Raw genomic sequence first — 23,098 nt, 5'->3', positions numbered from 1 at the left:
CTCATTCAAGCATGTACGCAAACTCTGAAACACACATACACCACACTAAGCATTCAAAAAAAGAAACATTAATCCAAGAAAGTATACACAGCGAGTATTGATTGAATGGTAATGATGACCATGTGAAACAAGCCACAATTGGCACAATCAAGTAGTTGTACAATAGATACAGCTTAAGTGATAATTTATATGAAATAGTACCACATGTTCCACTGCTAGCCACTCCACATCATTGCACCAATGTGTGTGTATATACAGTGTAATATGTAATAGTGATAGCCAGAATAATGTATCATCATATCATGTGCTGTATGGATGTACATACGTAGCTACAGTAGACCATGGAGCCCACTATCATGAATTAATACATGCCAGATAATAGTCATTATAATCATTTCCATTAACAAATCATTTTTATCCAGTTTTAGACTACCATAAAATGCTGCTGGACAAGCATCTAAAAAATTATTTCTTTGAAACACTCTTATAGAGCACTCATATTACCAACAGGAGCACCACATGCTAATTCCATTATCACATGAACATCTTGTTATGATTCCCCTTGATGGTCTATTCATTAAATCATCTTCTCTCTTGTAACACATGCATACACACACGCGCGCGCTACACTACACACACAAGTTACACACACATAAACATGTGGTATACTTGTCTAATTGTTTCTATTGTAGTCCATGCTGTGCTGACTAAGTGCTGTGAGTAATAGACAGTCATACAGTTTTCTGTATGGCACCATCTGCTTGATGTGGTATGCAGATGGCACCATCTGCTTGATGTAGTATGCAGAGCTTTAATAGTAAATTTGTATATAACTATACAATGTGCATCGGGAACTTTGCTGGTGATATCAATGGTTGCAATGATCAGATTTACCTGTATAAAACTTATAATGTTCAGTCCTCACACAAGAATGTATCATATGACAACGTTTTTATGATACAGTCTTCATAGAAAATAATAATTGATAATTACAATTACATAGATCAATTATAAAGATTATTGTATTCACACATATTGATACACAATCTGATTGTTTAGGTCATTGGTAGTCATGGGTTAAAAAATAAACAAACATTGCATTATAGCACAAAATATACAGGGTTTATGTATCTAAGAAATAGTCTCTACAGAAGCAGGCCTCCCAGGTCCAGAAATAGTTCCTTTAACCTCACTCAGTGTAGCTGTTAATGATTTTACAATGTCACTATGCCCAGTTCCCAGTTTTGATTCACAAAGACAAAGAAGAAATTTCTCAAAAAAACCATCACCTTGTCTAGGTAGTACAAAGCAGATAAGATGTGTAGCCTTATCAACATCAGGGTTGCATTGGTTTAGCATAATTTGAGTATCCCTGTATGTCAACATCTCTTTTGCCAGTAAGTGTGGGATAATAGCCGGAATATTTAACTTCTCCACTATAATTGGGGAGCACCTCTGAAGAGCAATCAATTCCATTTGATTCTTTGGCAGAGTAGGAGGAAGACTACTGGCTTCTGAATCTGAATATGACCTGTAAACACAAGTAAATTATTACTACGTATGTTCAGTCACACACAGCTGCTTATGTTGATTGTCTAAATGCAACAACATTGTTTCTAGATAATAGTTAGACATTGAAACACAAGGTTCTGCAGAATTTAGAAACCCAAAAGGCCCTGTGTTGTGGTGCCCAAGTAAAGCGAGGGCGTTACTATTAGTGTTGTTTTAGTACTGCTAAATCCTTTTAGTTTGATTCTAGTTTTAGTACTATTAGTTAGCTGTAGTTTTAGTTAGTTTAGTTCTAGTATCATTAAATACCTGCAATTTTAGTTGGTTTTAGTTCTAGTACTCTCAGCTAACTATAGTTTTAGTTAGTATTAGTTCTAGTACCCAGCTCTTCTGTAATTTTAGTTAGTATTAGTTGCAGTACCCAATTTTAGTTAGTTTTAGTTAGTGTACTACTAGTATGTTCAGTTTTTATTACAATCTGAATCTGAATCAGTGAAACCAAATTCAACCCTTGCCATACAGAGGTTATTAATATATCCAGTTGCACACTTTCACACATCTATTGCACAGCAAGAATTTAAATTATATTTGAATGTACATTTTGTTCTTTCGCAAGAATATCTCTCGTTCTAGATTATGGTTTGTTAAACGATTTCTTTTACCTCTGGTAACCTCTCCCCCTGAAGAAAAAAATTCTCTCAATAGGAGCTGATGATGCAGGTGTTGCGAGAATTTTGCAAGCAGTTAAAGCCAGATCTGGAAACTCGTTTTTTTTTCTTCTGCCAAAACTCAAAAGGGTCGATTTTTTATCATCTTTACTAACTCTGGATTCTATGTACCGATTCAATTGTTGCTCCTCCAGCGATATTGTGGTTTATATGTTCTCTTGATGGTCCTGTTCACCGTCTTCTTCATCTAGCAGTCTACTGACTTGATCTAAATGTTTAAAGTGTTTTGCAGGTGGGGGCCGTCCATCTTGATCATCATTTGAAATTGGCAAATTAATTTCTTCATTGTCATTTTCTTGACTTCCTGGTGACGATTGTTCCGTTTCTTCAGCGTGTCTGTTAATATGCATTAGTTGTAATATGAACTCTTTTGCCTTTTCTAGCTGTTTATCATTCAGTATCTTACGATATGCAGGGTTTACCAAAGTGGTTGCTATACATAAACTGGATCAAAATTAGGCATATCAGGATTGGTAGCAAACATAAATCTTCGGTTTAAATCGATAAGCATTCTCCTGGATACTACAGCTACTCCACTGGTTTTGCACATTTCTTCAAAGTGCAGGTTTAGTTCTTTAAGGACAGGAATAACCATTGCAATGGTTGTGCTGTTTTCAGCTGAAGTGATGTTAGTGTGGTGAGCAAATGGCTGAAGTAGTTGTTGAATGAATTCTAAATGCTTCCACTGTGTTGCAGTAAAGTTGTCCCAGGCACGTTCATCAAGACTGGCCTTTAAATTCTTTACCACAAACTGAACCATCATTAGTTTTTACATCACACACACTTTTGTCATTGATCTTATCAAACCTAAAGTAGCCCCATACTCCACTTGACTTTGGTCTTCCACCTCCACTTGCCATTTTATACAAATAAACAAATGCTTTAAATAATTGAGTTTAAATAGCAGAAAGAAAAATGCTTAATCAGCAGAATCAATGGTAACACATTTGTGGTATGTGTATCATTTGCAAGCATCAGCATCTTCAAAGAAAAGTGCTAATAGGAATAATCTTTTAGGCATAGGATTACATGAAACCTTTTAGTTAGTTCCAGTTCTTGAACTCAAAGTTGAAAAGGTTTTGGTTTAGTTTTAGTTTTTGAACCAGAAGTTTAAAGAATTTTAGTTTAGTTATAATTTTTGAACCAAAATTATTCATAAATTTAGTTTAGTTCTAGTGTACCAAAACTAAAATTAAATAGCTGTACTAAAAGTGTATTTAATTCTAGTACTTTAGAACCAAAACAACACTAGTTACTATAGGGCCTGAGGGTTTTTATAAATTCCATAGAAGCTTGTGTTTCTATCTCTAACTTATTTAGACCACAGCTCATTGTTGTACCTTAACTGCTGCTTGTTGTACCTTCACAGCTGCTTGTGACACAAGACATGCAGCATCCATTAGTTATAAAAAAGCCCAATACACCTCCCTGTTTGTAATGGCACTTGCTATCCAGTTAAATGCCCATGGTATCCAGTTAAATACCCATGTGTATTGCCGTGTTTTATATCACCCCGGAGACAGGGACATAAATAAGGGATCTACAGGATTTAGATACCTGTAAGTAGCCAATGAAATTCAAGTATTTCATCTTGCTGTGGTCCAATACCATAAGCCATACTTATGTGCCCAGTCAGCAAAAACTATGTATAAGGTAGAAACCATACCTCTTCACTTGAATAGGTCATATCTCAGTATCGAAGTAGTCTATCTATACATTCTGCATTACTACATTTTACGAAATTTAGACAAATTTGACAAGTCAGTTTAAATTTAAGCATCCATAAGCACCCCTATAAAATATGTGTTTAACCTATGATATCTTGATTTTCATCAACCTCAATGCTGACGAAGTGTGGATTCATTGAGTTTTTCTTTTGCCAAAATTTCCTTGTAACTCCAGTTAATTTTGTATAAGGGGCAGAAAATCAAAAATTTCATGGCCATAGCCAGGGCCGCCCAGAGAAATTAAGGGGCCCAGGGCAAAGAGTTAAAGTGGGGCCCTTCACCCAAGCTGTAAGTTAAAGACCAAAAAAAAAAAAAAAAAAAAAAAAAAAGGTCACAAATAGCTACCCATCACCAACCATATCTCCTTATCTATAAGCCTGCTACACTGCTCCTCTGAAGAATACTGTGACTGCTCTAATTATTAGAGTATTTAGATCTGACTGTTCTATTAGAGTATATCGATCTTTTAAACAGGTATTCAGGGGGCCCTTCATGGTGCCTCCTGGGGCCCCTTTCAGGCTGGGGCCCGGGGCAAAATGCCCCAGTTGCCCCCCCCCCCCCCCTGTGGGCGGCCCTGGCCATAGCATACTTTTATTTGAATAAAAGTTATGAATTGTGAAGTATGAACAAATTTTGTGCACCCATATACTCATTAACTGTTATATGCAGCCTCAAAGCAAAACAGATTCTTAGTCTGTTGTACAGACCTGTTTGATCTTTCTGGCATATGTGGTGGTGGCTCACATGACAGATTCTGCTCATGTTGTCTTCTGTGATGTTTACTACTGGATGAAGAAGCTTTAGAAAACAAGGTAGACGTGCTTTGATTTTCATATATGGGAGTTTTCTTCTTCATAGGTTTTGGTGGAAGAGGAGGAGCATCTGATGTATTCAATGATGAGGCATTCTCATAGTTATTGGTTGTAGAAGAATGCGTGAAGCAGTTCTGATAAGAGTGAGTACATGACTTGGTTGACGTACAGTGATATTTTGAATGTTTCAATGTTGAAGGACATCTGTCATCTTCAGTACTGCTGCTGCTTCCTCTATGTTTCTTTTCATTGCACCTGAGAAGCTTGCAGGTTCCCTTGGGATAAAGTGGTTTGCTAGTGTTTGACAGAAAAGCATCATTGCGACAATCTGACAAGCTACTGTTTTCAGAATAGTAACCACTTGAACACTGTGAGTCTGCCGAGGCTTGGGATGACACTGACTTATTCCCTGCACGTTGGGAGTCAGGAGCACCGTGAAAGTTATACTCAAACAGTGGTGGCAGAGGTTGTATTCTCATGTTTGAAACAGCTGCTGATGGAAGGTCTCTGTGCCGGTCTTCATGAGATGGTGGGAATGAGTCAAACATTTCATCATCAAGATAGCTTTTGCTAGTTGGAGCATCACATGAAATCTGGATTGTTGCTCTTGGTTGAGTGACACTTTCAGGACCATAGTACAAAAAACTGCAATAAAATGAAAATCCCCATATGGCATGGTGTTATTTGATACCATATAAAGTAACTTACTCTTGAAGGGATTTTCGCAGTGTCATAGCCTGTGATATCGGATGATACATCCACAACAATCCTGGACCTCCTGTACATCTCCTTCCCGCCTCTAAGAACACAAGTGACTTCATGCAACCAGATCGCCTTATTGCTCCTCGATCCCAAGACAGCAAGTTTTTCCCAGTGCGAAAATCATGCACATTGAATGTGGCATCACTGCCACGAATTGCGATAACACATAGCCCAGCCAAGGTAGTGTTACTTTCTGCAATTCCTTCCACAAGTATGTGAACTACCCATATGAACTCTGTACAAAAAAAATATTTAGTATATAAATTTAGTAACAAATGACTATCCTCAATTGTCACATTCATGATTGCCTTATTTAATAGTATTTATTGCCCAATACCCACACACACAGTGTATAAAAGTCATGGGAGTGTTAGTGGGATGAGATCATCCCTAACCCACACTGTTCTCCCCCACACTAAACTCTACTGGCACAGTGGAATAAAACTGTATGGCAATGGCAACATATGAAAACTACCACTACTTTTCATGCATGGTCTTGAATACCTTGTGTGATAGCAATGACAAGTAAATATTAACAGGTTGTGGAAGCCACAAATGTCACAATTCTCTTACAATAATTGCATGCAACATGTATATGTTTCTGTATATTTGTTCACAACTTACTGGCATTAAATTTCTTCGGGTCAGTATACTGATTCATTGCCTGCTGTGGGATCAAATTCTCTTGTGGCACATCTGGAATTGGGTAACATGGTATGGTACGGAGAAAGCCACAATATTTGAACCAAATAGTGAAATCTGAGAAAGAAGATTCTGCATAGAATGAAAACTGATCTCTGTCCTGGCTGACCAGCTCTATGTCAATAATTCTCCTATCTCGATCCTTTGTGTAGTTGATACGCTTCACATTTGTAAATAGAATCTCCTTTATCACAGATTTTGCATCAAGTGTGGATATTTTGTCTTTGTAGACTATTAACTTTGCTGGTTCACCTTCACTGATACCACAAAAAGTTTTCAGATACCTTTTCCTCCATTCCTGTGAATGTAATGAATATTGGAAACATCTGAAAGGTCATTAGTTTTGAAACATTCAGCACATTCAGCATAAACAGAGTAACATGGTAAGCTCTCATGTTTCCAAGCACTGCAGTCTAGCTAACATATTGTGCCATACAAAGAGCTACGTGGGCCACATGTACACAACTACATGTCTACATACCCATAGTTTTGTTTAGATGTGTTAAGTTTTAACTTCATGCATACACACATAACATGGATGTACACACTTAACTCACCTGGTGACTAGACTTCACTTGTACTGGACCTTCAAACAATGGTTGACGGTATGAACCACAATGGGAGTGGCGACTTGACATGATGCTGGTTTAACTGCAATTCAGTAGCTACAGGGTGTCTTTGTATGCTGTGCACAACATAAGCCACAGTAAGCAAACGTAGGTAGCTACTATTGCATCATAGAAATTGAACTAACAAATTTCTGTGTACACTAAAATGGTTCTTAAACACTGATGATCGATGATTTTGTGTTGGCAAACAATTAACTCGCCCAGGCCCAGCGATATCGAAAGTTGCACAACGCGTTTGCAACTACTGTTTAACTAATTCACACATAGCTATACATTTCATTTTCAACTCACTTAAATTCCACTTTAATAGCTTGAACTATACTGTTCGGCTTCTTCGAACTCGTAACTCCGGACGGATCATCCACGTGTCTGATGTGGTACTGGTACCACGTAGATACTCGCGGCAACAAGGACGACAGTGCTGATTCGTCTGGCTTTGGTAGAGTACTCCTACAAGAGGAGGAGGCGAGGGACGAGACAATGGGGATTTTACCCAGTCACCTACATGACACAGTAGTAGTGTCACGTGAATTATGTAACCACATTGGTCCAACGTGTGTCGATAAAAATAGTAAAAAAAAATGTGGTACATTTTTTTAAGGTGCCAAAATAAGGACTATTGAGCGTTCACCACTGGTAGCCAAGTGCCTTGGGGCGAAGTAAGTTTTTATCTTACGTGAATATGTTTGTATGGCTTCTATTTGTAACAACCAAAAGCCATAGTCTACTAACTCTTATTACTGTGACAACATATCACAGCACATTAATTTCGAAAAAAGGAGTGCTCAGATGGATAGAATTACTTTATTGAATGTCAGTCTGGATGTCAACTTGAGCTGTGGGATAGTCACTTGACATGTAGCCCCTGTAATATCTATGATTAAAGTAGCTAATTACAATACAGCATTGCCTCATTAAATAATATGCCATTTCTGTGCGTATATAGATAGATTTAACTATAAATGCCACAACTTGCTTGAACATCAATGCAAGTAATCTAGCTATAGAGCATAAACCAATGTGGCCTGACCCTAATTAACATCGTGCTTTGTAAGCTGTCACAATGCGGACGGGATTTTAGAATGCTGTTTAACATTGTATATACATGTAATTTTGAAATATATAGCTATCACTCATCTTGCTAGCCCATGCCAAACGTACGTGTAACTACTGTACATGCCTATAAATATAACATTTTCACCAAATTATGTAAATGCATTATTAATTTTTTCACTTGACATTTTTTGTAACTATAGCTGTGAGAGTTTGGTGTGGACAGTTTAGATAGAATTTTTATTATGAATTTAAGTGGTACACCAACTGTCACATTATGTAAGGATTCAGCATTAATTTTTAGCTTATCCAATGGACATGGACTATAGCTACTAAATTCAGTGTATTTCTACAATGAGGTCCACGGCCTGCATCAACTATAAAATGTAATATGCATATACTTTATAATCATATCATATTATGTTTTAAGCAGGTTTAGCTACATATTAATGTGCAAATTTACAGAGAATGATACGGCTATTCAAATCCATGCAGTGGTGTAGTCTTCAACAATATTTTCTATGTGATCAGGCCTACGAAAATAGGGCATGTGGGCACATAAAAATTGCCTATTTTTAAAACTTTGATGTGTCATAACTTGCTATTCCGTTATTGTTTGGCCATGAAATTTTCAGCATTTATTAACAATTTAGGTGGCTTTAAAATAAAAGTTACAGAATAAAAATGTTGTATCTCTGCATTGAGATACAAGATGTTATGCGGTGGGGTGTTGTTTGTGCCAACATGCCCTAGGCACATATATAATCAGACCTATAGCTAGAAATTTAACAGTTATTTAGTTTTGCTCCATTAAGTCCAATCACTTATTTATGATGAAACTGTAATTGTGTCAATGAATTCACTTATTAGCATACCATGGCTTCTGTTTATTTGTAATAACCATGTGGCATAATAGTTACATGCTTTTTTAAGCATTTCTATTGATTCCGAGTATATTGGCCATGGGTGCATGGTGCGTAATAAATTATATCCATTTAGTATAGGCTGTGACATAGCTACTTCAGTACTAAGCTACAATAATGTAACCACTGTCAACTGTATAAATTATTTGTAGATGCTTAGTGTACTTACAGTATAGTTGCATTAGTTGGCATGTATATTGATAACTTTGCTGGTAGAAATCTGGCTCAGTGAAAATGCACAGTTTTGAGTCTGTGTTTCTTCAGCATGGTTTTAACTTTAAAGTGCAAAAATACCCACAATAGCTACGTAAAAATAACTGTGACACACTTTCTCGGAATGTATATCTAAACATTACAATGTACCAACATTCCTCCTGGATGTCACTTACTATGACACATTCTTTACAAATATACTAATCAATAATTAGCCTAACAGATATTTGTATGTGTATTAATGGTGTTATAATTCTGTCATTTTCTTCTTGGGCACACCATGCAACTGTGCTGTCCTTCAAGCAATAATAAAAAATACATAACTCAGCCATCAATAATATTAAAGTGAACCATTAGCTATACAGTAAGATATTCCCACTAGATTCTGCGTGGGTCAACAAAGCCAATGAATAAAAAATGTTGAGGGGTGATATAGCTATAATCTGCTGAAGCAGCTATTAAGTAACCGGTGCATAGCTACCGATACACGCGGGTAACAAGCGTCATAACTACTGGCTAAAATCAACAGCTCATGTATAGCAGCTAGTTATCATAAAATCCTACTATAGACGCTTTGTGATTGGATTGAAGTGATAAATGAATCAAGTAAGTTGATTGATGCATAGCTACTGAGCTATAAAGCTACGTCACTATACGTATATTATTCTTTAACAGCTATGGCTCTAAATAAAGTTATTTCAGCCATGAAAGTGTCTTGTTGGTATCAGGATCTAGCTATGTATTTGCATTAAAAGCCAAGCGTGTAGCCAGTTAACCATGCAGTCATTGGCTATGCGTATAGCTCACGCCTCACTGTATACTGCGTAGCCCGATGTTGCATATAGAGCCTTGCTTGAGTTGCTTCGTGTACTGTCTACCACAAAATATTAACCATGTGGACTACCTCCTGTTAGCGACGTTAGTGAGCTCGAGGGCAGCCCTACATCACATAGCTAGTCATATGTTCGTTTGCTTCGTGATTAGGCGGCGCCCGCCGGCGTTGTCATCATTCATCATCATCCAAGGAGGTGTGTATTATGCGCAGGCCCCTATTGCCAGAGTAAGTTTCCCTGGCCACGTGAGTAGATGACAACGTATGACTACAGACCTGCAGCAGCTTTAAAAAGTACGTGACGCATGAGTTCTTCTTTCACTGCAAGTCAACTGCTTAGCTCGCAAATATCCCGGCCAGTGCCAGTGGGTGAGTTTCACTTATTGAACACACTATTTGCGCGTGCGCAATTGTCTCGGGACAGGAACCATACGGCTCTAATAGGTCTACATATATCTATATATTTATTTATTTTATTGTACTTTAATTTTGCAAGCGAAGACCTGCACAGGGGTAGCTAGGGGAAAATCAATATAATATGGGACAACTTGAAAGCGAAGTTTACGAGTTACTGTAAATCTGTAGCTATAGATCTAACCATAGATACTATATACACCCCCAACATTGTGTATAGTCTCGCGTGTGGCCAGATTGTTTCTTTGTGCGTGGGCTGTATAAGCGAGGCCTCAAACGCGGCGCCATACGTGAGCTCATCGCCAGTCTTTTAAGTGACTCACCTGGTGCTTTGTCAGAGGAGGTTGGACGCGCTCTAAGCGCCACATAAATATATTGCCCTTAATTGCATTCTTTTCTTTGGTATTTCACGTGACCCTCAATAGTCATAGTACAAATTTGAAAAACGATGGGGTTGACTGGGGTTGATTAGATATTCGGATGGTGCTTCACGTAAGCTTCAAGGTGATGTACTTTGTTTTATAAAAGCGCTTGGTGATTGGGGTGAAATTAATAAGTTGCGGTTTGGTGTGTAGAACTTCTCCAGAATTGTCACGTACGTATTCTATAATCATACTTTATCGAATTAAACTGAGATCGATGTATAAACCTCTTCTATAAAACGAGTTTCGCTTAATTTGTTTTAGGGGCGCTTAAATCGCGTCCAACCTCCTCTGGTGCTTTGTTATAACTGTGTCGGTCCAGTTCCAAAAAGGCCGGGCTCTTGCACTTTACCATCAGATTCGCTGTTGCTTTCCATCGGGGTGTGTGTGTGTGTGTGTGTGTGTGTGTGTGGGGGGGGGGGGGTTCTCAGTTGAACAGACATGGCCTTTTGTTGTCCATGTGGTGGTCTTTCTACTCTTCAGTCATGCCAATGAGCTTGGGGACATCGATGGTGGACTGGTAACTGCAGAATTTTGAAGTTGAACCATCTGTGCAACCACTGTTGGAGTATCATGTTAGTATAGATCAGCTAATATCTAATACAGGGTATCATGTCGGCACATCTTAGTTAATGTTGTTGCCAAAGGTTTTTGGAATGTGGATAGTAAGCATCTTTTGATGTCAAGGTGTTTATCCTTTTGCTCTTGCACACTGTGCAATATCCGCTTTACCTCAGTGTTAGCTATATGCATGCAGAGTTGGAGAAGAAGATAAATGTAAAGAAATGCTCTCTTTGAAGTTGGTACAAAAGAATTACTAGCTACTCTGTTGTTGGGCAGTCCTACCACAAGACCCTATAACTACTGGCTAGAGTTATAACTGAGTTTTTCACTACTCTGCTCAGTTATTACATGCATAAGAAGTTTTGGATCATCCTACAACGCATACTGCTTAGGCTTCAAAGACTCTGTTATATAATTAGTAAATTAAATAGTTACTTCATTGGCTAATAATTATATACCCATACCAATATTGCTAAATTTTAGCTGATAAAACCATTTACTTATTCTTGCCGAATAATCAGTGCACCTCTAGTTAGGAGTATTTTATTCAATAATGAATAGCTAACAATCGCCTGCCCACATGCAAATTCGATTTGCTTTTGTGGATGAGAAACAAGTGTTAATTAAGTTTGATTATCCTTATTATAACAATGTTCTATCTTCCAGTACAATTCCTTCACATCTTATTTTTACAATTCAGTTGAAAATTTTCCGTAGCATAGAGCACACATGTTTTGACCCTCAAAATTGAGCCTTATTTTGTGTGCATGATTTCCTTGCACATGGTGATATAGTCTATACTATAATTAGGTATGGCTAGACTGTAGCTACACACTGCCTCAGACTCCCCTGTTTGCACTTCCCATACAGTAGACTATTGTCTTACACATTTTGTTCAGTAGTTTTAGTTTAACAAGCATACATGTAAGAAAAAATAATATGATTCATTGAAGTAGTAAAAATAATGTTGTGGTAACTATTCTACACTAGTGCTATCTACTTGGTGGACTGCAGGACACTTAATAATGTAAGATCATGTCTGGGTGCTCTGCTAGCAGTTGGATAGTATTTAAAGGTCCTGTACATTTGGTGCAAAGTGAAAATGTAAGTGTATTTGGAGGTGTACATGCATGCATGGTGTTAATACACATGTCTGTGGTTGGCTTATAGCATAACATTGATTTTTCTTGTACTTGATTGTATGACCATGATAAGGTGTGTACAATTTATGTACTTTTATTGCTGTATACCAAGTAGTCATGATGAATCACCATAATTATACAACAGAAAGATGCTATCATGGATAGTTCATGCACGATAAAAAGCCACAACAGGTTATTTCAACCTTTACTACACAGTATGCTATATTGCTCCACAGTGGCCATGCATGGAACCAAACTGGATGTCTAGCCCTATAATTCGTTATCCTTGTTTAGCTATATATTGCAGTTATTGTAGTTTGTCTGCAGAGGTAATAGGTGCATGGGTAAGGCTCATGGGACAAAACAATTTTTTAATTGCCTGCTTAACAATTTGATAATGGACATAATTATTGCAATTATAATGTGACAAGAGTGCATGGTAATACTCCAACAACAATTCCTAAAATATAATAGATATATACGTAACTAAAACGTTATAGGTGACCCAGTCTGTGAAAAGGGGTCTTATAGCCTTTCCAAATTGTCACGTTTGTGTAATCATAACTCCTCATGTTTTCAACCTATCACCTTCATATTACACCAAGCCATAGTGCTATGTTAAGGGTATACGGGGACAAACGTTCAGGGTGATACCACATTCACAGGTCAAGTTACAGGTTGCCAAGTACGTGCAATCGAAAAGGCTATAAGACCCCTTTTCACAGACCAGGTCACATAGAGTCTCACAGTCCTAATTAAAATATGTGACCGGGCCTGCGAAAACAGGGCATGTGGGCACAAACTACATCCCATCATTCCAGAGGTCATATCTCAGTACTGGAACAGAATAGTTGCATTCTGTAACTTGCACCATAAAGCCAATTAAATGTTTACTAAGAGCTGAAAATTGCATTGCCATAGCTTGATAGTACAAAACGTTACGAGCGATGCAAAATTGAAAAAGTAGGTAAAAATCATGTGCCCACATGCCCTATTTTCGCAGGCTCAGTCACATATTAAATATGGTACATCAATGTAATTATTATGTCTAACTCTTTTAGACTTGAAATGAATAGCTTATCTGAGATCAATGATTGTATTTTAACCATTAGGCAAAATCATCTATAAATACAAGTACATTTGTATGCCTAAAGGGATATACTATATACATGTATTTAAAGTTCATTTCCGTTAGAACTACATACTGCAAGCACAAAGCTGCTAAGGTCTACATGACTACATTAAATAAGCTGTTATTTGTGGTTGTGATGAATATTACAATATTAAATTCATGTTTATAGTCACACAAGTTATTAACAGGTATTTCAGCAAGTAATGTCATTCATGCGAACATCATGTGTATACCACACTGATATACAGTAATACAATCCATGCAACCTTGAGTACATATACAGTGTTAAAATCAATATGTGTACATAATAGTATTGGTTATCTGTATATGTTGCAGGGCCATAAGGACATGTACATGGAAGCTTGGTGTGGTAGCAGTAAAGGTGAACCAGCAAAGCTAAAGATTTACACAGAATTTGCATCCACAGTTGAAGGCAAAACTGTGGTAAAAGAGATTCTGTTCACAAATATCAAGCGTGCTTATTGCCCTAAAGATCACGATAGAAGAGTTATTGCTATAGAAATGTTTAATGATGCAGACCAACTATTGTTTTATGCAAATTCAGTTGGAAATTCTACAAGATGGTTTAAGTATTGTGCATTACTACTGAAAATACCATGCTATTTCATTCCAAAATTAGCAAATGAAAAATTAGGACCAAAAGAGAACACAATCTCTCAACATATCTTCAGTCAGTATACCAATGATCTTCAAAGATTTAATGCAAGTATGTATAATGCGTTTAAATATCCTTACAGTATGTCTAACCATCACCGTTAACTTCATACCTGTAGGACCAGATGTCCTACAGACCTTCAGCACTTGTACTGTAAAATCTTAATAAATAAATAAATAAAAATACCTAAATGTATGCATGCTGAAAATAGTTCCAATACATCCATATATTGGATCATAATTTATATAGTGTGTGTTATTACGCTCTGTATATTATTGCAGACATTTTGAATACAGCATATATAGCTATAGTTATTATGCTTTTTATTGTGGCTATTTGTGGCAAATCCTACTGTACTTGTTAGATTTTTGCAGTGTGCTGTATTTTAGAGATTTTGTAATAAAATTTGACACTAGCAGTCCTCCCATTCAATTTTTTCATGTTTAGTATGTATCATATACATGTACATGATGTAACAGTTGTTAAAGTACCATGTAGCAGGGAATTATTACTGTTGTTATGGCCTTGAGGGAGTATTGTCATCCCACATCACTACAAATGATGATTCAGAAGTGTCAAATAGCATACAATAAAATATGCCTTAGCAATAACTGCACTATATATAGGTTCTACCTACTGTACCTGCCTTGTGTTATATACTAATTTGTATTATTTTTGTGTAGCTTGCATGTGGAGTGTCTATATACCACATGAAGGAATTGCCAAGATCAATAACATCTCTTCTGGGGTTTATACTATCATCATTTGCAGTAGAGATTCTATGTTCACTGTGCATGGCCCTACTGGGAAATTGCTGCTATCTTGGGATTCAGAGAAGATAAAACAGTCTGGCTGTATTAGATCGATGGTATTTTTAGAGACACATAAAGGATGTATTGAGGGTACAGGGCTACTGTGGATGAAGCCTAAAAGTTCACAAGCTGCAGCACTGCGACAATGCCTTCAACAGTAAGTCATGTTGAAAGTATAATATGGATGACAATTGCATTTTATCACAGTTTACTTGGATCTAAAAGTATCAATCAATTGCAACCACTCACTCACAATTCATGTGATGCAGCACTGAGCACTTGGTCAAATGAAACTGAAAGTGACAGCAGTTATGATTCACTCTCACCACTAGATCTAGACCAACGTGTGGACATTGAGACACTGTCAGTTTCAAATATAAGTACACAACCATTTGTTGATACAGAGAACTCTAGTGATTTAAACTCACAATGTATGCCATCATCACAAGTCTCAAATTCGTTTACTTCAAGTGAGTATTTTTCGGGTAGTAGCACATTGGTTGATCAGTGTAGCAACAGCACTCTGTGTGAAGTGGTATGCTCTCAAGGGTACTGCAAGCATTTCTTATATGATGAAAATAAACTGAGGCAGCACAGTAGCGGAGAAAGCAACAGCTATACTGCTACCGTGGAACCTTCCAACAAACTGGAGAGGTATGTAGGCAGTGTAAATTAATACACTAGCAGGGACGTATATGTAGTCGGAATGTTTTATCAATGAGTCACAATGTGGGAGTTTAAATGAGTCACAATCTGGGGGTTTAAGGTGCAGCCCCAGGTGGTGATTGCAGGTGCTGATGGCTTGTATAGTGTAGGTGTTCATGAGAGATGTGTGGCTGCCTACATCCAAAAACACACCCACATTTTTAAATTAAATTCATTTTTTTAATTATCTCAAAAACAACATTTATATACATACAAAGAATGTCAAGTACTGTACATATAAAATGCTATACGTCTTTTAAAACAGTGCGCCAGCCTGAAACTTCTCCTTGTAAAAGCATGTCAGCTGGAAGTCCATTCCAAATATCAATAGCTGACAGCTGTAGCCAGCTAACTGCACTTGAATCTATTCAATGCCCTAGGGTTAATTGTTCAGCTGGGTCCCAGGAGTGAAGACGATGAGATCTGTGACAAGTTGGATTATCACACAACTGTAGGTAGTAAGTTTGTAAGTTCCCATGTCCTTCTCCAGCTAATAAATGGCAAGCTTATCCTGTAATGGTGGAATTTCGATATTGAAAGAGCTAGTGGTTGAAAAACAAATGAGCATGTCCGTTCGATGCAGGACTGCAAATCATTTAGTTGACATAAATGAGAATTAACAGCTCCCAACTGATATAGAGAACATTGCCATACTCTAAATAATATTGGATGATCATGGATACATTTGTACATAACTTGCTTTGTCAATAGAAAACGGCAGCAGTAAAGATGGCCTGCCCTTTGTTTAGCATGGCCCAGTATATCAGATATTAGTGGTAAGTAAATAATCAAATTTAAATCCCAAAACTTTGATTGAGTCATCCATAATTACTTTGTTACAATATTTATAGTCTTACATATATGGTATGGTTATCCTGTTAGTTCAAATAGAGCATTTTCTTATACATTGACTGCTCTGTTAGGGAGTCTTGATATTTACTTTCCATGTATATACGTAATAAAAAAATTAATATCTGTTTCTATTTTGTTTAGTTTTGTCACTCAAACAGCCTCAACAATAGATAGTTGCTCTCAGGATCATGCCAGTGTTAATCCTTTCTTCAACAAGAGTAGAAAAGCATCATCTCCAAGTCAGCACCCAACATCTAGGTACTAAGTATACTTATTTTTACAGTGCATAAATATTTCATCTATTGTAAGGCCTAAAGATGTACACATCAAACACTCTTCATCTGATTCAAAGATTCCATCATCACATGATGCTGGATCACAGCAATCATCAGATTGCAGCAGATTTAGAGTTAATTCAGAAAAAGCAAGCATAAAGTAAGTTTTTGTAATGAGAGTAACTTGTTAGTGTGTATTACAATAAGTTATTGATGTACCAGACATACAAAAACTGGGATACAAACTTACCAAAGTTTTGAAGCTTTCATGGTTCTCCACAATGCTGTGTTTCTGCAATGTTCGGCTATATAGTCAAACTTTTAATTGTCATTGTACAAATATAAACTATACAAGTCACAGGATTAATTCTATATTTTGTATTTTTTTACTGTGCAAGACCTCAAATTGAGTGTAAAGAGCACAATATTATAATAGTTTGTTCTACACTTGATGCATTAATTAAGGATCCTGGAAGATTGTTCCATTGCTGAATTGCTGAAGGGAATAAGGAGTATAGTGATAGGAGTTGATTCTGGTGGGAGGTGGTAAATATCTCAGATGGTACCCTCTTGTGTTATGAATAGGTGGTCTGGGGAAGAGAATGTCATCGGTGTTAATTTCTATGTATGGAAATGTTACCTGTGATACGATAGTGTATACTGTAGCTTTTGCAGGCCCAGTCAATGGTTTACTGTTTTAAATAACAACAGCGCCTGCTTTCTAGTAAGCAACAGATCATTCTAGTAACATGCATATTTCCCAAACTTTATTACTGGATCAGTACAAACTCAAGTAGAAAGACAAGCATGTATGCTTCTGACAATGTTGTCACTACAATATAGAAAAGAAGCTTGGCCAACACACAAAAATATGGCAGATAGTGTTTTTATTCCATCACCCTATCTAAATGTCAGCAGAACACTAATCACCACTGTAGCATAAATGTTATAAGAACTGAATAACTGTAATATTATTACATTCCTGACACATCATCCTACCATTCATGATAGTCATGCTTTACAACATCTGGTTATCATATGTTTTGAATGATCCATGTGTATATTTCTGTTAGGAAATCCCTTCAACCTGACAAATTATGTGATGATATAGACTTTGATGCTATTGATGCTGTTGAGGCAGTACAGATAGAGGCATTGAAGAAATGCCACAGTGTCATATCTAAGAAACTGGATATTGGAGTAATAAAACCTTTTCTCCATCAACATAACCTGTTAACTACAGCAGATATTTTGTACTTGTTACATGAAAGCAGGTCACACAAGGAAATAGCAGATTATTTAGTGACTAACTTACCAAGAAAGCAAGAGGGGTGGTTTGGGCTATTTATAAAATCTTTAGAGCAATCAACTAGTGGAACTGGGCACGATTTAATTTTTAGAACACTCAAGACTGAGTATAAGAGTTTGCAAAAGTATTCTAACAGACAAAATGCGTCTAAAAATACTAGGAACACTTCAGAGTTAGAAGAGGTATTTGATCACTGTGTGTGATGTGTAATGTGTGCATGCGTGTGTGCGTGCGTGCGTGCGTGCGTGTGTGTGTGTATGTGTGTGTGTGTGTGTGCGTGTGTGTGTGTAATGTGTGTGTGTAATGTGTGTGTGTGTCTGTAATGTGCAGTGCTGGGCAAGTTACTTTTAAAGGTAACTAGTTACATAGTACATATTACTTGCAACTGAACTATTTAGTTACAGTTACATATTACCCATAAAATAAAGTAACTATAATAATATTACATATTATATTACTTTGTGTCCACAGCATTAAGCTGTCACGTGTGAAACTACCATCTTATCACGTGACATGATTGCGTTGTTGGACAATGTGCAAATCTTGGTTATAAGTAAGAAGCTGGTGAATAAGCTTCATTCAGTAGGCTTCATTACTTCGTTGTGGCTAGGCGTTACTCAGTAGATTACGAATGAGATTAGTAACTTTGTTACTTATAGTAATAATATTATGTAATATTAGATTTGTTACAGTAACTATATTACTTAGGTAACGGGTTACACTTGTAAGTAAAATAATTTGAGTTATATTTTTATAGCATATTTCATTATATTACCACAAAAGTAATAATATTACGTAATGCGTTACTTATACAAATGTAACCCGTTACCTAAGTAATATAATGCGTTACATAAGTAACGCATTACTCCCAACACTGGTAATGTGTATATATATATATATATATATATAGTGTGTGTGTGTGTGTGTGTGTGTGTGTGTGTGTGTGTGTGTGTGTGTGTGTGTGTGTGTGTGTGTGTGTGTGTGTGTGTGTGTACATGTATAATGCATGTACTTGAGTGCATGAATCCACTGAAAACTATACAATCATGTGATCATCTAAATGAATTTTCTTATGCACTGTAGAGCAGCAGTAAGGTGCTCTCAGATGAAGCTTCATCTGCTACTATGATGTGTAAGTGATTTTATTTATTGCACAATTTTCTATGTATATAACTACATTTTATGGGCAAAGTTTTGCAGGTAATATATATTTTAAACAATAGTAATACTATGATGTTGACTAAAATTTGCAGGCATGAAAAATGGTGACTTTTATTACTGTTCAGGTCATTTCTACAATTTGATGCATACTGTGATAGTCTCTTTAGCCATGACCATGTACATAGGTGTAGCAAGATATTTTTAGATAGGGGGACTCTAGCTAGTTTGGTGTTGAAGAGTTAAAAAAAAAGGGAAACATCTGCTAAGAATAGCTGCCCTCCACTAAATAATATTGTATCACTGATAAAGCACATAAAAATCTTTATTCACAACTTCATAGTTTGCTACACTGCTTCTCTGAATACTGTGACTGTTTTATTAGAGTAACTGACTGCTCTATTAGAGTATCTCGATCTTTTTGAATCTATAATCAGAAAATCACAAGGGGGGCTCCAGCCTCCCTTGCCCCACCCCCCGGGTTGCTACGCCTATGCATGTATAAGCAAGTATAGTAGCAGTGGTAAAGAAACTTGTGTGGGAGGATCAAAGCAAAAAACAATAAAGCTAGGCAGAATGTAAATGTCTAGTTATAGAACACTTTGATAGACCCACAGTTATATATCAAGTAGTTATAGAACTGCCGGGTCTATTTGCAGGCTAATAACATGCTTTGAGTGATTAATCACCCATTCTGACCAGTAAATCAACCAAACCAGCTTAGGTTAATAACCCGTGCGCACTGGCTGACGTGTCAACCCAACCAGTAAGAGGAGAACTACTGGATTTAATTTATAGCCATACTTGAAGATTTTAATGATGGTTGCTTGTGGTCAGCAGCAGTGAACATTCTCACTACATTTTGTTCACTTAAATGGATGAGTCCTATAGCGAAAATATTGCGTACCATAGTTGAAAACGTTTAGTCATTAAGAAGATGATCCAGGTCCACAAAATCATTAATACAGGCACAGCACAGGTGTAATACGACTACTCTGTAAGTTTCTAATTATTTTGTATGCCTTGTGTGTATCTCAAGTTGACAGTTCTCTATTACAATTAAAGCACTGCCTAGGCTTGTGCTATAATATAACACTCAAAGAATGGTCTTGGGACAAATTATTAGAGGTGTACCGATAATCGGATCGGCTACAATATCGGCCACCGATATGGCATTTTTTACCAATATCGGTACCGGTACAGAACAGCAGGAGGACCGATATCGCTACCGATATTTATACAGTAGCAATAGTTTGTACATAAACGGATTATGCATTGGTTTTCTACGTTATCCATGTGGCTCTGGCCATAGATTCTGTATGCTCTGGCTTATTGTTTACTCTGCAACAAGTGCTACGCTACGAGAAGCCATATAAATACACGCAATTCTAGTGTTTGTTGCTGGAAAGCTTATCACAGTCTTTACAAATGAAGCAATTATAGAGTACCTTTGTAATAAAAGAAGAATCACAGGATAACGGAAACTTGCTGTAGCTACCAGCTTTCTCACAAGTCATTAGAATGCGGAATAATGCAGAAATATCCGTTTAAGGCTTCATGGGAGTATATCTACATAAAATGTTTGTGGGTGCCTAATTGTCTGGATTGCACAATAAAAACCCAAGCTGTACACCTCCACAGGAAGAGTATAGCAAAGAATACATGCACATGTTGCTGTAGGGTAGGTAAATGTACACTTTTGTTTGCTTAAAATATTAATGCAAATATCGGATCGATTATCAGTTATCGGCTTCTTTTGGTTACATCAATATCGGATGTTGGTACATGCCAAAAACCCATATCGGTACACCTCTACAAATTATAGCACTCGGCTTCACCTCATGCTAAATTTGTCTCTTACGTACTCTTTTACGTGCTATTGATGTATAGCACTTGCTTTATTTCTTACATATTTGTATCATGATTGAGAATTTGAGGTGTACATCGTAAATTTATTATAGAGTTGTATTGATAATTGGATTGGTAATCGGTAATCAGTAGAAGCCAATAATAATATTAGCTAATTTTACCATAGTTGGAAATTGGTTGTAATGGACTGTGGTCAACAAATTATTAGTCTATTAAGTCCAGCAGCTGCAGTACAACTGGAGGGCTGGTGTCAAAGGCTCTGGCATGTACTTACTTATAGGTAATTTGTTCATGTATAATTATTAATTGTGGTAACCATAATAATAAACAGTGATGGTTGGAACCCTACCCCACTTGTCTGACTAGCAACTTGAGTTGAGGTACGTAAGTGTACAACCTCACAGCATTGGCTTTACTGTACTTTTAGTGGAGTATGCACAAGTATGACTTGTAGAGGCCTACAATCAGGTATCGATAAAAGATATCAGGTATTGGTTTTGCCTAAAAAATGGGAATCGGTACACCACTAAATTTATAACACATAATCTAAGAGCCTATGTTCCATGTATGATGCATCTCATTATGACCCTTATATGCATCATTACAGATACTTCTCAACCACTTGACATTAAGAACATTGCAGAACTGGTGATACCCAATATGGCCTTTACTTGGTATGAAATGGGTATCCAACTTGGTGTCAACCAGAATGAGCTGGATATCATAAAGCATGATTATCAAGATAGCAAAAAAGCTTGTTTGAAGATGTTTACAGAGTGGTTAAACGACACACAGGCAGAGAAGTCTTGGGATACACTTCTGAAATCATTACACAGTCACTCTGTGGGACAAAGTTCCGTAGCTAATAATCTTATCAAAAAATTATCAAATGACTCTCAGTAGTTTTATACATGACTACACATGCATGATGTACTGTAGCTGCATAATCATATACACAGGCATTAAAGAACAAACACCATATACATGGCACTGTATATATAAACTGTAGATTTCATCCCCTTATTTTGTAGTGCTTTACACATGTACGTATATGAATGAACGATAATATGAATTTGTGCAATTGAATTATCCATGATAATTATTTTCGGGTGGTCATATAATGTACTGCATGGTTATTAAATGTGGTATAAACTAACTCTTGAACAGCACATTTTATTCATTACCAGATTGATTTACATGACACCATAATTTACAGTGTAGACTATATAATACATTATTGTGTATTAAGGAGATATTGCACATAACTGTTCACCTAATAAACAGATTTTGCAAGTTTTCTGAAATTTGACAGTAATACACTGCATGTTCATTATATGTACAGCACTGGCACATGTTACTGTGCTCTATGGAAATCAAAGCATACTTCAGCCTTTTGATTCTCTACCAAACGTTCTGTGTCTATGACAACAGTCATGAAAAACATTAAAGAAACATTACTGCTATAATATATTTTACTGGTTGAAGTTGATTGCAAACAAACAGAAGCCATTACATACAAAAGTCTGCAATAGTATATCCATGCATGTATGACACTAAATTTTTACTAATTTCCAAAAAAAAATGCACACAAATTAACTTTATTGTGCACTGTGCAGATATACAATCGCAATCTAAAATGACCACACCTCATTATTAAATGCGACCGGGTCTATAAAAGAGGGTCCTATAGCCTTTCTGATACGATTGCATGTACTTGGAAATCCATGGCCATAGGTTGACTTGTGTGTGTGGTACCAGCCTGAAATTTGGTCACCTTACACTCCTAACATAGCACCATTCCTGGATGAAAGTTTAAAACAATAGTTTAAACACATGATGAATTGTGACTCATCAAATTTGGAAATTTGGAAAGGCTAT

General features: G+C 36.7%; 2 protein-coding genes across 5 annotated transcripts; one reads left to right on the top strand and one right to left on the bottom strand.

Moving 5' to 3' along the window:
- Nucleotides 1-965: 965 nt before the first annotated feature.
- LOC136240104 (uncharacterized) lies at nucleotides 966-7,402 on the bottom strand. The gene is made up of 6 exons (XM_066030956.1): nucleotides 7,161-7,402; nucleotides 6,798-6,925; nucleotides 6,163-6,538; nucleotides 5,485-5,773; nucleotides 4,672-5,421; nucleotides 966-1,531 (listed from the first exon to the last, which is right to left on the bottom strand). Exons 2-6 carry the CDS (start codon nucleotides 6,876-6,878, stop codon nucleotides 1,132-1,134), a joined length of 1,896 nt encoding a protein of 631 aa, XP_065887028.1. The 5' UTR covers nucleotides 6,879-6,925; nucleotides 7,161-7,402; the 3' UTR covers nucleotides 966-1,131.
- Nucleotides 7,403-7,422: 20 nt separating this feature from the next.
- LOC136240079 (uncharacterized) lies at nucleotides 7,423-22,306 on the top strand. Of its 4 annotated transcripts, none has more exons than XM_066030937.1 (10): nucleotides 7,423-7,528; nucleotides 12,281-12,394; nucleotides 13,901-14,291; nucleotides 14,924-15,209; nucleotides 15,260-15,706; nucleotides 16,751-16,867; nucleotides 16,919-17,044; nucleotides 17,958-18,375; nucleotides 19,277-19,325; nucleotides 21,828-22,306. In XM_066030937.1, exons 2-10 carry the CDS (start codon nucleotides 12,326-12,328, stop codon nucleotides 22,121-22,123), a joined length of 2,199 nt encoding a protein of 732 aa, XP_065887009.1. In that variant the 5' UTR covers nucleotides 7,423-7,528; nucleotides 12,281-12,325; the 3' UTR covers nucleotides 22,124-22,306. The 4 variants fall into 4 exon arrangements, with proteins under 4 accessions (XP_065887009.1, XP_065886996.1, XP_065887017.1 ...); XM_066030924.1 differs by lacking the exon at nucleotides 7,423-7,528 and adding an exon at nucleotides 9,496-9,664; XM_066030930.1 differs by lacking the exon at nucleotides 7,423-7,528 and adding an exon at nucleotides 10,650-10,796.
- Nucleotides 22,307-23,098: the final 792 nt, after the last annotated feature.

The sequence above is a fragment of the Dysidea avara genome, chromosome 1 (genome assembly GCF_963678975.1).
Source record: "Dysidea avara chromosome 1, odDysAvar1.4, whole genome shotgun sequence".
In the NCBI taxonomy this organism is placed as follows: domain Eukaryota; kingdom Metazoa; phylum Porifera; class Demospongiae; order Dictyoceratida; family Dysideidae; genus Dysidea; species Dysidea avara.
The sequence above is the reverse complement of the archived record's forward strand: the minus strand, read 5'-3'. Positions and strand labels throughout refer to the sequence as shown.

Coding starts and splice junctions, on each gene's coding strand:
- LOC136240079 (XM_066030937.1), top strand. CDS start 12,326: ATGTCTGGGTGCTCTGCTAGCAGTTGGATAGTATTTAAAGGTCCTGTA. Junction 14,292..14,923: donor TCTTCAAAGATTTAATGCAA/GTATGTATAATG, acceptor ATTTTTGTGTAG/CTTGCATGTGGAGTGTCTAT. Junction 17,045..17,957: donor TCAGAAAAAGCAAGCATAAA/GTAAGTTTTTGT, acceptor TATTTCTGTTAG/GAAATCCCTTCAACCTGACA.
- LOC136240104 (XM_066030956.1), bottom strand. CDS start 6,878: ATGTCAAGTCGCCACTCCCATTGTGGTTCATACCGTCAACCATTGTTT. Junction 5,774..6,162: donor CCCGAAGAAATTTAATGCCA/GTAAGTTGTGAA, acceptor TTTTTTGTACAG/AGTTCATATGGGTAGTTCAC. Junction 1,532..4,671: donor ATGCCAGAAAGATCAAACAG/GTCTGTACAACA, acceptor TTGTGTTTACAG/GTCATATTCAGATTCAGAAG.